At 39.2% G+C, this 15518-nt stretch overlaps 1 protein-coding gene across 1 annotated transcript in view; it reads left to right on the forward strand.

Annotated features, from left to right (window-relative positions):
* Nucleotides 1–12634, forward strand: part of KIAA1549L (KIAA1549 like) — a 74383-nt gene extending 61749 nt beyond the window's left edge. Inside the window, exons 17-20 of the mRNA XM_086613696.1 lie at nucleotides 2462–2559; nucleotides 3772–3917; nucleotides 8282–8433; nucleotides 12347–12634. Of these exons, the coding sequence (XP_086469822.1) occupies nucleotides 2462–2559; nucleotides 3772–3917; nucleotides 8282–8433; nucleotides 12347–12628 (678 nt within the window). The 3' untranslated portion in view covers nucleotides 12629–12634. The remainder of the gene's footprint in view (nucleotides 1–2461; nucleotides 2560–3771; nucleotides 3918–8281; nucleotides 8434–12346) is intronic.
* Nucleotides 12635–15518: the final 2884 nt, after the last annotated feature.

Consider the following 15518-nt stretch of genomic DNA (forward strand, 5'->3'; position numbering starts at 1 on the left):
TTATTTCCACAATTGTGCCAGTTAGCCTAGAAATTAAGCACTCATCTAAATCTATAACAGACAGACCTCTTTAGTAAAACTTTGGTTTAATTTAGCCTCTGAACATTTTTTTTTTCCCATTTATGTGTTACATGTAGGAAAATGTTAATGCCCAACCCATTGGAGAAATTCTAGAAATTTATTGGAGTTCCCTCTGGTGACCATTTTGGTGTCTGTGGAAGCTCAGCACAAAGAGGACTGACTGCCATCCCCCAGGACGTTCCCCCAACCATATTCCTTGGATGGTGTAGCAGATTTTCTAACACAATTTTTCACCTTAACAGGATTTCCTCTGCCCAGCTATTAGCAAAATATTGCTGCTTGCTCAAAATTGTTCATCTCCTATGTAAGCAGCAAAATAAGTGCTTGGATTTACTATTCTACTTTTTCCCCCAAATTTTCAGTGCAAGCCGCAGCATGTTCGTGAACTGTTCTTTGTGATCCCTTTAAATGCCTCCTTTGATGTCCATATTCCAAAGCACATCCACTAACACACAAGAGAAAACCCAAAATCTACCTCTATGTCTCTGTCTACCCTGCTATACTCAAACGGTATCTGGAGTTACCGACCACTCTGAAACATTAGCTTGTGTGCTGTTCCTTTAAAATAGAGGGGGGAAAAATAGAATTTCTCTCTTGCTGAGAGCAAGATGTGGGATGAAAGGCTTGTGGATCCAGAAGGAAGTGTTGGGTTCAGCCTGTGAGAGCACTGCCAGCTTCTCAGATGTAGAAGAGGCATTACCGACCGTTTCAAGTCCAGTGCTACTAGGAGAAATCTAATTGAGGTTTTCTTTGATGAGAATAGCATTTGTTTTTCCTACACAGTTCTTTCATTAAAAATCAGTGTTTCCAACCCCTGGCTAGGAAATGTACCATCGCTTTTTTAGATTTTTTTTTTTCAACCTAAATATAGAAATACTTGAAATACCATTGTAGCATGGTGGAAGTAAATATTAGGAGACTTTGTAGGTGGCGTGAAAGGAAAAATGATTTTCATAGACATGCCTTTGAGGGACTCTACCTTGCTTTAAAAGGGGTGTCAGTGAGAGGCAGGAGAAAGATGCTTGGTCTCCCCAGAGACACTGTCATCAAAAATCAGTATTTGATAAGTTACCTTTCCTCTGTGTTAACCCAGTTCTGCAGCTATTTGAGAAAGAAGGTATAGGAACGCTGTCTAAATGTATAATTTTTAAATATGATTACTGAAAGATAGTGGGTTTTGATATTTAGTGTGGGATTTATATTGCCAAATTCAAACCTAAATGTAGGTGTTAAGTCTGAGCTAATCATGTAAATCCTGTAGGCTCTTTCCACAGGCAGGAGATAGAGAGTGACTCATCCCATGGTAACGTGTTTTTAGCTTTTTCTGCTGTTTGTAGAGGGAGCTTCTCTGGGTAAACCATCTGGTTTACCTCTCTTTTAGAGAGCCAAAGTCCCACCATTGGACTTTGAACTCTATTTTTTTGTGAAAATGATACTGGACAGCCAACTTGTAATTTGTTATTTGCTATTGCTCTGATCTTATCTTTAATCCTGTGCATTGCTCTGAAGCATTGTCAATAGAAGTATAATTAAAAAAAAAAACAAACCTAAAATGTGTTGAAGAAAACTGCCCATGAAGTGTTAGTGCCCATGAATCTCTTTGTTTTTAAGCATATTTAGCAAAATTATTACCTTCCATCTATAGTATAGAATTTAGAAGATAAATTATTTTACATGTCACTTCTTGGATGCCAAAGGTTACATGCACACAGTTACTTGTCATTCACATGTACATTCACATGTATTAGTGATGAAATTCAGAATTGCTACAGGCAAGATGCTTAATTTTTTGATTTAGTGGGCTGGTCCTGTGTTCCTCTGAATTACTCTGCTTTTTCAGACTTTTGTTATTGCTTTAGAAAGTTACAGAGCTTGGGGGTTTTGTGAAGAACTTTCTTTTCATCTCTTCAAGGCTGAAAGGGAGAGGTTGAAATATGCATCGCTCACAGGCAGCTTCATTTCACTGGATGCTGCTCTGAAGATGCTTTTTGAATCTTTAAAATATTTTGTTTCTGGAGGAAGTGAAAATACTGAGATCTTTTTCCTGTGGGTCCAAAGCAGCTGTTGAGTCTCACATAATCACAACAGATCTGCTTTGCCAGCAAGGTTACAAATGTCACAGAGGCAATGTTTAATATGTTTTATTTTAATTATATTTTACCTTGGCTCTGAACTCGTTTGCTCATGTTTTCTTCCGCATCCTGAAATCGCACAAGCACTGTAAATTCTCAAGTAAAATGCAATTACTCTTGGTGCCACAAAAAGTTAACCTCCTGTTGGCCAGCACGCAAAGCAGGTATTTAATTTCTCAGGTTCCTTTGCTGTTTGATTTGACTGAGTTCTATTGGTGTTTCAGAAAATATTTCTTTCTCCTTTACAGGCTTACAGATTTTCTCAGCTTCCTGAGATGGTAATGGGTTCTCCTCCTCCTCCTGTCCCTCCCAGAACAGGTCCTGTGGCTGTTGCCTCTCTCAGGAGGTATTTATCTGTTGTTTTATTTTAGGTATGATCTCTAAAAACTACTGTTGTAGTAAGAAATGGGGCAGATCTTGAAGTGGCACTTACAAGGCACTTGTAAAGACGCATTCATGAAATTAGAAACCTGTTGGTTTTGTTTCATTTTAACACAAAGAGGAAAGGAATAACAGTGAATTTTCTCTTCTATTAGCTAATTGTTGTAAAGAAATCAGAGCCTGGATTTCCTGATTTTATTTTGAAACATGCTTTGCCTCAACTCGCATAATGGCGTATTGTGTCGCAGATGTGTGGTAGATAATTCACGCTGTCATTCTCCCTGCTTTTCTGTGTTGTAAGGCCTTGCAACATGATATGGATGAACTGTAAGATGTTTCTCAGAACCTCGAGTCCAGGGATTTCTGCCTTGCTTTCAGATATCTCATACTTGTGTTTCTGAAGCCAAATAAGTGCAAAAGCCTGACTGCCTTAGCTCAAGACATACTTTTTGTCTCTTCCTCGCAGTAAGGCACTCTATAAAATGCATTTCAAGGGATTTTTACATGTCTGTGGTGGATGAACTCATTTAGCCTTCACTGTCATGCTGTTGGGTACTGCCGGGTGCCAATGGCAATCCGAGGCACTGCAGGCCTGCCGAGAGTTACTGTGGAGCACTGAAGCCAAAGGGAACTTTTCTGAGAGGCTGTTAATGATATTGTAACTGCATCCAAATATTCAGGATACTGACACTGTCTGTTGACATACTCTTGTTCATCCACTACGTTTTAGCTAGAAGCAACTGTGACACACCGTTTCAAAAGATGTTAGTACTTCCCAAGCGCAGTTCATGTTACTTACCATAGTATTCTTCTACTATATGATGCCATGTCATATATACTGTAGCAATATGGTATTGCTTACAGTCTTGTGATGATCACCTATGGCGAAGCTCTGGTTCTGGTGTTGCATGTCACAGGCATTTGTTTGAAGCAGCAAGCAGAGGCTCTATGCAGCAGTAATAACGTGCTTTGGCAAAGTAGTGACCAGGCTAAACAAGTTGTTCTCAGGCTTCTTCAGACTTATTTTCTCCAAACTTTTGTTATGCCAGAGCGAAATCAGATAGCTCGTTCCTAGCTGGCTTGTCATACTGTAGCTGATTGGCATGTATGTGGCTATGAATCTCATCTGTCAGTCAGAATGACAAAAGTTTCTATTCCTTTCTTTCTTAATGCACAGGTCTACATCAGATATTGGCAGCAAAGTGAGAATACCTGAATCCAGTGGGGCAGATCAGGCCCAGCATCATGATCAGGCATCTTTTGCACCTGGTTCGAGAGCTCCTATGTCTGTTGGTCCACTTGATCAATCAGCTTTTCACTCAGGTGAAAAAGTAGTGCAGACTCAACTTGCAGCTTTGAGAGCCTTCTGATTTATTTTGCTTATAAATGAATGTAGGGGATATAGCGAACATTATTATCTAGAGAAAGACTGTGTTAGGGTGTTTTTTTTATGGTGAAAGTGAAGGAGACCTACAAAAGGTTGCCACTTTGTAAATGTAGCATCAGCTATGTTGTAAAGTACTACTCATCCTGCAGAACCACCAGGAATGGTAATTTCTGAAGGTAAGATCCAGCAGTAAGGTACCAGATGGTCTTTGTTCAAGTATTCTGCTGGCTTGCTAATCAAGGCTGTGAATTATTAAAGCCAGTAAAACAGTTCATCTGTACCACAAAATCCAGTGGAATTTTTAGGGCTGATGCAGAGGATGTTGGCTGGCAAAAGCAGAAGTTGCACTATTGGGACTGCTGTGTGACTCGTGCTGTGGTGCACCATGTACAGAAACAACCCAGGTGGGTAATGGGGTTCTGAGGGGCATGGAGAAATGAGGTGGATCCTTCCATTATTTTATCAGTTAGGAATATCAAGCCAAGTGCTTTAAAACAGAGGATGTACAATGGAGCCATCAGTAGGACTGCAGAAGGAGCCTTAATGGCATTCGGCTCTGCTTGGTTTGTAAGGATAGGGAGGAAAAACAAGTCAACCTGAAGAATACAGTGTGTGCGAGACTGAGGTTTTCCAACCTGACTCTGGAACGAGTTTTATGATTCCCTATTTCCTCTTGAGAAACTTTACCCTTAGTCTTGTCACAACAGTGGGCTGCTGATGGTGGTAAGTTGAAGATATGTGCCCTTGTCCCTTCAAAAAAAAAACGCAAGGCAGCAGTGCTTTTGCGTAGTCAAAGGTAATCCGCTGGCTAGTCTCCTCTCCTGTTTTGGAAAAGGTAGTTTCCTGCTGAAGTGCAGAACTTGTTTTGGGTCTGTGTCCCAATTTTAAAGGCCTAGTGAGTTCCTGGTCCTTTTAGTATGAATTTTGTTTATGGATGAATTGGTTTAATCATGAGATTAAGCCGATATATTGTTTTGATGGCATCTGGATAACACTTAGCTGGGAAAATACTGGAAATATCTTGTCACTGGCAAAATATGTTTTCTTGAAGAGCTATGGCAAAGACTTCACAAGATTCGGAAAAGTTTTACGCTGTCAGTTCAAAGTTTTGAAATTGGTAGGTTTATTAGACATTGCTCTGTTAATCTGCCAGAAAAATTTCTTTCTTGGCTTCCTCAGAAGTAATAGAGAGTTATCTGCATTGTATTCAACATCTTCTACTGAGAATAATAATGTGGATATGCAAATCTGTTGTCAATTAAATATAGTAGGTTTGATCCATTCTACTCTCACTTCTTGTCATACATTCTGCAAATCATGCATGTGAATCGGAAAAGAGCAGATGTTCACCCTTTCATTTTAAAGCATTTCAAGCTATAAAATATGCCACGCTACCAAGAGCTCTTTCTTCATATTCTCTGTGATATACTTTTTTAATCCAGTGATGTGGAGATTTTATTGCTGCATGTTAAAAATAGGTATGTTGTGCTACCACTGAAGAGTGGCTGTATTTCCAAAGAGGCAAAGTGACCTCTGTGCCTTGTGGAGTTTGTCAGAATTATTCTGGGGGTAGTTGGAGGGAATTTTCATATATGATAGATGCTACAAACAGCTGTAATACAGGGAAAGACAAGGAGAGTGTCAAGAAACCTGCAACTGTAATACAAACAAGGATTTCTAATGTTTTGATAGGAAAATACATTTTTATTCCTTCAATAGATGAGGAAACATTGCTGCAGGTGCTGATTTGGCATGAAACAGCCTAATGTTGGCTTGTGCAGCCCATCAACATCACCTTTAAGATAATGATGTTGCAGTAAGAATTGGGATAAGGTATTATATCAGCTAACTGAGTGTTCATTTTGAATAGTAGCTCATTTTGCTGTGGTTAAATTCAAAGGGCATTCTCTTGTAGAAACTGTGTGTCATCTACAGGAACAGCACTTTCTTCTCTGTTCGTGTCCGAAGAATACTTATTTCCAGCGTTGCTTTAAACCCCTTTAAAATAGCAGCCCTTGCGTGTCTATGACCAGGGAAGAAGAAAGATCACCCGCTCCTCTTCTCTCAGCCCACCTCCTTCCAAACCAAGGGGCTGGAGGAATTGGGATAGAGGTCTTGTGAGATATCCTGTGGCTACCTGCTGTGCAGACGTATATCGTAGATCCCGCTGGTCCATAGCAATTTTATGGTCACTGCTTCTCTGAGGACTGGGTGACTCCAGCATCCTCCCTGACATAGTGCATTTTCACCTACAACCCAATGTCAAAATGAAAGCTAGGATGTAGTCCCTAACAGTAGAAAACACTGTTAATGTAAAGCGCAACATTAAAGTTTTTAGTCCATATTTTGGATGATGTGTATCTCATTTTGCTTCCAATTTTTTTTTTTTTTTTTTTTTTTTTGAGAGAGAGAGTGTTGAAACAGATGATATGTTTCCGTTCTGGAGAGAATTGTGCTACAAAATATTTTTTTTTCCTCTTTACACGCCCTGATTGCAGCCATAGCCCTTCTGGCCTAGGACTGCATGGGAGGTCGTAGAGAACTTATAAATTGCTGATTTTGTGGAGACTGCTTTGGGGATGGGTGTCACTGTTTGGGTCTTTCTATCTCTATGTATGTGCCCATGCAGCGTTTCCAGTATCCATCAGAGTAGGCAGCAAAACCCTCTTGCAGTGTTCAGGAGTGAGGATGTGCCAGGGCTGTAAATGACATTCTGAGAGGCAGATATTTGAAGCAGCCAGTAAGTGACACTAATTTCTATCAATTATTCTCTATATGAAGTTCAGGGGAATGCCCATGTCCTGCCGTTTTTTGGACATCTCTTAGCCAGTAGTATTGTATTTATGGAGGGCCATTAGTGACAATATTCAACTGATGTGTAGTTGGAGGGGACCAGAATTGTATTTTCTCTGCATTGACTCTACTACAGAGCCAGCACCCATCTGTGTAATGTTACCATACTTCCATTCCTCAGCGAAAATGCGAGTTGTACTTTATTGTATTCTTATGGGGTTTACCGGCTCTTCTGCTTTCACATAAATTATGTTATTTTTGCTATATTCTGTGAATCTGAAAAGTAAAATACATGTCCATGTACTATAACTGGGTACTCAAATCATACCATTCACATGCTTTGTTTACTACCTGATTAAGATGATGCAGAGTGTTCCCACCCAGGATTAAGGAATGAGGATTTTATGACCTTAGGGTAGCAGTGGTAAATGCTGGTGTCTGTCTTTGCATATAAATAGACACTAGAGGAATAGAAGTCTTACTGGACAAGCAAGTTGTTTGTATTTTAGCCTAAACTTTGCTAATACATGAAGTTATGATGGCATCTCTCAAGGGAAATAGTGGCAACATGTGAGAAGATGCTGGTCTTCCAGACAACATAGTTATGTCATGTGGACAATCCGCATATTTGCAGTATGAACCACGTTGTTCTTTGCATCTCTGTGAGCTTCAGGAATAAACCCTACCTGAAACAGCAGATGTAACCATATCCAGAGATTCGGTGGAACCTCATACTAGGAAGGCTGGTTTCTCCCACCCAACTTGAAATATGATAGCGGAATTTTAGTATAAGGCTTCCTGGCCATTCTTATGCATACATCTTGATCAAGATGTGATAAAACAGATTTGGTGTCAACAAGTTTCCTTGGAAGTATTTATTAAAGTCATAGCTGCATAATTTATTGCAGTCATAGATTCCTGGGAAACGAAGTGAGCAGGTAGAGCCTTGATATTTTTTTATTGGAAGCATTGGAGTTTTATGATGGGGTTGTTGAGATTGCAGCCTTTTAAATGCGTTACTCATTTTTGTAGCTTTTGTTACCTAGAGATATTAAGACAGTTTTACTGTGTAAACCAAATACTCTATAACCTGCTTTTGAAAAGAAAGGTGCATTACTCTGAAACCCATGGTAACAACAGCTAAAAATTGAATACGAGGAAGCAAACGTAAGAGGAAAAAAAGCCTTTTTTCTAATGATTCAAAGTTTTGATGAAGATCAGTTGTTACAGTTGTTACAAGGTCAAGTCTTAAGGACTGAGTCTTCCTAGCTTTATCTGAAGGCTGTGCATGATTATACAGGCAACTGCAAATCTTGCCTTCTCCAGTATTTCCCAGTATTATAGAGATGTTCTAGTCAATGGTGGAACCCTTACATTCAGCTGATGGCGATCACATTCTCAAAACAAAAAAAAAAAAAGACTGAGGCCAGTTACTTCATAAGCACTATCTTCTCATTTATAATTGAAAATGTCAGCTATTAATTATTTCTACTCTTTTTCTTAATAGGAAATACTGTACCAGCAGTGTTTGCCATACCAGCAGCAAACCGACCTGGCTTCACAGGCTATTTTATCCCAACACCACCCACTGCATACAGGAACCAAGCCTGGATGCCCTACACTGGAGAGAATGAATTACCAGGGCAGTGGGCAGACTCAGTAAGCATCCTTGATTTGCTAACTACACATATTTTCCGTGATTTGCACAGGAGACGTTTTAAGCAACGCTAAGTGATCAGTGAAGAATCTGAGCAGGATAATTCTTCCTTGAATGGGAATAATCTCTGGTAGTGAAAAGCTACGAGAGAGGACATAGATACTTTAGCTGTCTGTCTCGTGAACTGTAAGCAAGGCCTTTAGAGAGTGAAATCATTCACTAGGTTACTTGCTAACACCCATTCAAAATCGGTGAGTTAGGGACTGTTTTTATTTCCCAAGACAGAGATTAAATATTTGGATAGGCATGTGGCAGAAGTAGGTGATGCTGCCTCTCAAGGTGGCCTTGTGCTGTTTGGAAGCTGAGGAGCATCTTTCCCTCCTGAAGGCTTTTCTCAAGACAAGCCTGGCTTCCGAATCCTGGCTCCTGACTCTGCCTCAGCTGCAGAGTCCTCCCACAGGCTGGAATGACAGATCATAAATTAAATAATCAATTGTACAATCCTAGTCTAAAACAGATGTAATTTTTAGCCCAAAGTATACCTACATTTCAAAGAAAGTAGGTTGAGACATCCTAAAATGAATTGCAGTAGTTTATCATGTTTGAAACCAATTTCTAAAATTTAGGGCTTTTTTTCCCCTAGGAAAAAAAAGATCAATTCTACTGCTTGAGCTCACATCTGGTATTTATGCAGAGCCTATTCAGCTAAAACTAGGAGATGGATTCTATTTCCTTGTGCATATCATCAACAGAATGTTTAGTGAATTGCAGTTGGAGTCTAATAGTTGGCCTCGAGCAGTGAAGCAAGACACAACGTGGTCGTATAAATGTTCCTGGGAGCAGCTATTTGTTGCCAAATCTTTAGTACTGCTCCTGATGCCTGTGAAGAAAAGAATTCAGTTTGATTGTGAGATGCAAGCCTGAATTTATAGACTGAACTGTCAAGAAAATATAGTATGTTCATCTATAAGCTGAGCACTTCTGCTGATGTGCCCCTGGCACATGGAAGCTTGTCCAGGTACAGATTGCTCTGTCATACAGATTCCCCTTCCTAGAGCTACCCTTTAAATCATGGAAAACCTTTCTATTTAGTTGGTTTTTTTTGTTTTGTTTTGTTTGGGTTTTTTGTTTGTTTGTTTTAGCCCTACTGACGTTTTAAATCCAGGAGGCCCATTGTATCTGAGCAATCATTTTACACAACTTCTTTAAGAAGAAAACCGCCTCCACAGAACAGATCTGGAAAGTTATTTTCCTTGTTTTTTATTTTTTTTTTCCTCTTGTATCTGTACTTTTTGACTGCAGACCTATGAAAAAAGAGTCAGATATCACTTGCCAAAAGGGGAGACTGAAAAAAAAATGGACAAAACTGGAAAGCAAGTCTCCAGTCTCTAGTTCCTTCTTCTGTGGAAGAAAAGTGATGTTGTGGGTTTCCCTGTCTTCAGGGAAAGAGATGGGAAGAGCAGTTAGTGCCAGTGGACAGTACACAGAGGAGTGGAGAGGGATGTGAGAAACTGTCCAAAAAATAACTGTGGTAATATAGAATTCAAAGGAAGCAAATATGCCTTTTAACTTCACTTATCTGTTACAGAGCTTTAACAACTTCTTGTTACTCTGACTTTCAGCCCTTCTGTGACTTTGCAGGAGAAGAGGGAAAAGTGTAAAAACAAAGCACTGCAGCTTCTGCAATGAATCTGCACTTTCCAATGACTGCAAATCTGTCAAGAAATTGTCTTTATTTGAAAATCCTTACTAGAGAAGCTAGTAATAGTTTTAGCAACATAATACAGTCAGAAAGCCTGAATAAAACTGCAAACGAGAAAAATCTAAAGTAATACTCAGAGCTTGAGTTTTCTGGATGCTTTCTGGTTTCCGAGCCTCTAGATTATAGCTTGATCTTGCTTCCAAGGTTTTCCTGACAGTTAGTAAGAACAGAGGCTTAATATCTATAAGGTGAACATTGAAATTCTTTTTCTCGTGCATTTCCACTAGCTGGGCTGTAAACAAGGGGACATAGGAAACAGGAGATTTGACAACAAAGAATGATCTTATAAGCTCAATTTACTGTAACATTATTTTCTCAGTTAAATGGAAGTATTGAAGCACTAAGTTTTGTGGAAGACGAGAACTGTATTTGACAAAGCATTTATTTTCCAAATCACTAGATGCTGCTTAGTGAAAGTAGTAACCTGGTGGCCTCTAGTGGCACGTTCACATGTTGTACTACTAAAATGTTTGTCTTTCGAACAATCTTCTGTAAACTAAATAGAGGTGACTGCATTTAATGATCACTTTCATATCATGTCTGTTTTCTATGTTTGTCGCCTCACCCCATGCTGAACGTGCGTGACATTCTCTTTATTGCTCAATGGATATCCAAGATCATATAGAGCATGTGTAAATCCTGGTGGTCAGGTTTTCCTTAGATGCCTGACGCGCCAAGATTTTCAAAAGCATCCAAGGGGTTGTGGAACTCTCACAGGGCCAGAGCCAAAATGGAATTTAAGCAAAATTCCAAAGCTGTCGTTCTGAAGTCCATGCTGAGGTCCCCATGTTCCCCAGAACGTATATAAAACTGACAGATGTTTCACAGCTTGATGTTTCAGTCTGCTCGCAGACACCTAAAATTCTGAAATTCTGCTTCTGGCATACCCACCAAAGCCTTAGCCCTGGGTGGTAAAGCACCTTACACCTCAGCCTGACTGAAATCCAAAAATTAGCTGAGACATCTGCCTGGCTGCCTGTAGTACGCGTTTATGTAAGACCTTAATGTATTTGGAAAGTAAAAAACCTGTGGTTTTCCTGTTTAAAGCAAAAAGAATTACAAAGTTAACTTTTTATTGATGAAACATTGTGGCAACTTATTGGCTAACTTCTAAGTGTAGTATTCTGAGTATAGCCTAGGTAAGTCTAGTTTTCTGAGTCAATTCATATAAAAGCATCACTGAACTTTCCTTACTTGTCATTGGCGTGGGCTAGAACGATCAGCTGGTAAGCCTTTTCTCAGGGAGAAATTATCTTGTCCTAGTAATAGGTTGTGGGTTGCCTTCCGTAACAATGTAAAACCTTCTTCAAAATGAAGGGCTGTAGATTCTTGTTTTATAGACTTTTGCGAAACATAAATAAATACTGTTTTTATTTGGTGCATTAAAAGCCTCTGAGGGTTATGAAGACTGGTATCGTGGTTCATGGATTTGTGAAGGAAATTTCTTATCTCACAGTGACTAAAGGGCCTATGTTATTATTTTAGTTTTAGCCAATGTCACGTGGGGCTGAAATCAGGGAAGCTACAACGGAGTAAAATTGTGACTCCCCCATGTAATTCTGTTAAATTTGGCCAGAAATCCTGGTACTTCTGAGAAGTCAAACCTTGTTTTCAGTGTCGAGTTTCCCGGTTGGCATGCCTGAGCTTATCCATGTTGTCTGGATCCAGTGAGTTTTTGTTAGGAACAGTACATCCAGAGACCTGTCTGACTCAGTGGCTGCAAATCAGCAAATGATTTTTCTGTTCTAGGCTTTTCGATGTCCTGAAACGTAGTCCTTAAACAGACTAGCTATCTGTTTAAAACTGAAATGTTTAGGAAGAATAGTAAGCAGACGACGCACTTTCAGAAAAGCCTCCTCCTTTTGACTTTTTGCAGTGATGACAAATTAGGACATGGAATAGTTCCCCTGCTAGGTGTTTTTGGTGCCACAGTCTGGGAAGTTGAGCCCTCGGTACGTTGCCATATGGACATAAATGGCACATGCTGAGATAGACATTTCTAAATGCACGCTTAGGAGTATGAGATGTACGTTTTTTTCAGATGGTCCTAACTGTTGTTACCTCTTCTGCCCTTGTGAAGTTTGTGTTCCCTGGCAGCTGGTGCTATGGATCAACTGTTCTGTATAATGTTGTATAATTACAATGCTCTACAGGTACCACTACCTGGATACATCGAGGCTTATCCGAGGCCCCGCTACCAACATAATTCTCCTTCGCGACTTCCTCGCCAATACAGCCAGCAAGCGAGCATGCATCCCAGCCTGGAACAAGCTCCTTTGCCGTCCACTGCAGCTTCTCAGCAGAGCCTGACGGAAAATGACCCGTCTGACACTCCTCTCACCAACATTTCTACAGCTGCTCTCGTAAAGGCAATTAGAGAAGAAGTTGCTAAACTGGCCAAGAAGCAAACAGATATGTTTGAGTTCCAGGTCTAATATCTTTTGTGCACAGTATTTGTATCATGCAACCTGGGGTAGCCAAGAAAGCATCTCCTTTAATTTTCAGTTACAACCTTGCTGTGAATTGTGCCAAAGTGATGGCATTTTTCTCTGTCTGAAAAGTCAACACTATGGAATGACTTAAAGCAGAGCAACAGGACTCTGAAGATATGTAATTCTGCTTGCCAGCTAAGGAAAATGCTGCCAGGTAACTGTTTAATACGAATAAAATTGATTATATGCAATTGTTTGTCACTTAGCTCTCGTGTGCTATGACCCATCATCACTAGAGATGCTGCTGAACGTGTCTGCCCTACATGATGTTTCATTTGCAGGCCCAAAGGTAGAGCTGCTGAAAATAACTTCTGCACATCAAAACTTTGATTAAAGAAAATACAGTAGAACATGGTAAGTGTGGCGGTGGCCACGTTCATTGTTTGCTGCAGGACATTGAGTAAGGGATGCTGTTTTCAGCAATGCAGAGTCATTCAGCCTTTTCATTCTAGAGACCGTATTCAAACCAAAAGAATTTGAGATGAGTAAGTAATACAAATACACATCCTGTAAATAGCCCTGATTCTCCTCATCCTATTAACAGTGCAAAGAAGTGAAAGAAGAGAAGACTGCGAAGACGATGAATGATATTTTGATAATCGGTGGCTACCTTGTCCGTGAATGCCACTGATGATTTACGGAGATTTTTTTCAGCGTGAGAGGATAAAATGCACGAAGGGACAACAAAGGATATTGGTGCTAGAAGCTTCCAGGAGAAATGGAAAAAAGGTTATTAGCGTTTGCTCTATATTCAGGCTTTTCACTCTGAATGCATGTGAAGCTGGTAAACTTGAGACCTTTGAGCAAGTCTTTCCAACCTGGAATAATGAATGGACAAGAAAACCTCTGTTTAACACAGTGCTTTCTTTTCTTTCTTAAATGATGATATCTACTAAAAGTGATGCCAGAAAGTGCTATCTGAAGCTGCAGTTGATTTTGATTACACTGGAACAGTGAATGCACACCTAGGAAGTTCTGAATGTAGAGGACTTGATTATGATATTAACACGTAAATAAGTAACCGGTTACATGGATTAACAAAAATATGAATGTTCTGTGAAAAAGAGAGCATTTCCAGAAATTATGCTGACTTTATATTGTGCAAGATAAAGGTCACTAATTGTTAAACTGCGTTGTCGTATGAATCCAATCCCAAAAGAAGCTCAACCCAGTAGAATGGGACAATAGTTCATCTTTTGCAGTTGTACAAACTAGTTGGAGATCGTGAACAATTGTTTTCAGTTCCTTTGGCAATTAGCTTCAGGAACTGAAGTTGTTGCAAAATCCATTGTGTTGGGCATGTTTGATGTCAACTGGAGCTAAAGGTAATGTCCTTCATTTCAGTAAGTTATTTAGTTATCCTCAATTGCTATTTTGTCTGATCATTTCATCTCCCTGAGTTTCTTTGGTCTTTACTGAGATGAGAAAGGGAACTTGGTTTAGCTTTTTGGCCATCAGTAAAATGAGAGGAGAAGGAGAGAGGAGACTAGAACAGGGGATAGAAGAAGAAATTGATGAAGCACAAACTTTTAAAGCAGAGCTGTTTTTTCCCTGAATAATTATATTATAAACTCTGACTGAGATTGTGATACGTAGTTATCCTAGAATATACAGATGTCTTCTCCTCCAATACCTTAAACATTGCAGAAGCTTTTGGAATGCAAGCTTATCTTTAAACAAATATGAAATTTCATTTTTATTATTTAAAAATCAAATATAAATAAAATGTATTTTTGTAATTTCTGTGTATATACGTGCTGTATATTTATATGTGACTAGTCTGCTATAGTCAGCAAATTTCCACAAACTAAGTGCAAAAAAAAAAAAAAAGAAAAACAAACAAACCAACCCAAACAAATCCAACTGGTAGTTTTAATGATCAGTATAAACATGCGATGTCTGGAGTACACAAATATACATTTGGGTGACTTGGATACTAAACAACCAAAGAAACTCAATCTTTCATATAAATATAAGTCCAGTAAAGACAAACTGCTGTCTGTTACCTGTCAGCTAACTAAAACTGATCATCTCAGTGTAACACAATACATCCAAATGTCTTTTTGTGTTGAATTAATAGATGCCTAAGAATATCATACTTAAAAATAACTTAAAAATACTGGGCCAAACTCAGTGTGCCATAAAAGACTAGTTCTGGTTGGCTTCAGTGGGAACTTCACTCGCTAAGAGCAAGGCTGAGTTTCTCTGTTAGGATTCATCTATATGTGCAAGTTTCACTAGAATCCCTGGGACAATATTCTGCTCATTTTTCAGTCATATAAATAACTGTAACGTAAGTGCAGACATAATTAAAAAGCGGCTTACTTTTATTTAGCCTAAGCTGGTTCATAACTGGCTTAAGCTAACTTGCTAAGTGAAATCTACACTAAATTGTGCCGGTCACATTTTGCATCAGCTTTATTATCTCCGTTTTTGAATGATTCCTCTATTTAGCCCAGTGAAATTTTGCAAGTAGACAGGCCCTTCTATGCAATGGGAGTGAAATGTGCTGTGAAATAAATTCCTGTATCTTAGACTCCAGTTTTACAGAGTTATCCTAAAGTTGCAAGTACAGAAGCAGCAGCAATCATGTGGCTGGGAGTGCTGAAGCAATATAGCTGGAAAGGTTAATGTTACGACATATTCACAAAAAAAGTCACAGGAGGTGGGATGTACTAGGTTTAAACAGCAACTTGGGGACGTTTAGTTCTGCTTGTAATTTTGTACCAATTCTTAAATTAAAGAAATTTAGTAGTTCTGTCAAAAAATGTGTGAGGATGAAGCCAAGCATGTATCTTGCTGTATTGGAAATTAAAAAATTTGGAAATTACGT

Source organism: Tauraco erythrolophus, chromosome 6 (genome assembly GCF_009769465.1).
Source record: "Tauraco erythrolophus isolate bTauEry1 chromosome 6, bTauEry1.pri, whole genome shotgun sequence".
In the NCBI taxonomy this organism is placed as follows: Eukaryota; Metazoa; Chordata; class Aves; order Musophagiformes; family Musophagidae; genus Tauraco; species Tauraco erythrolophus.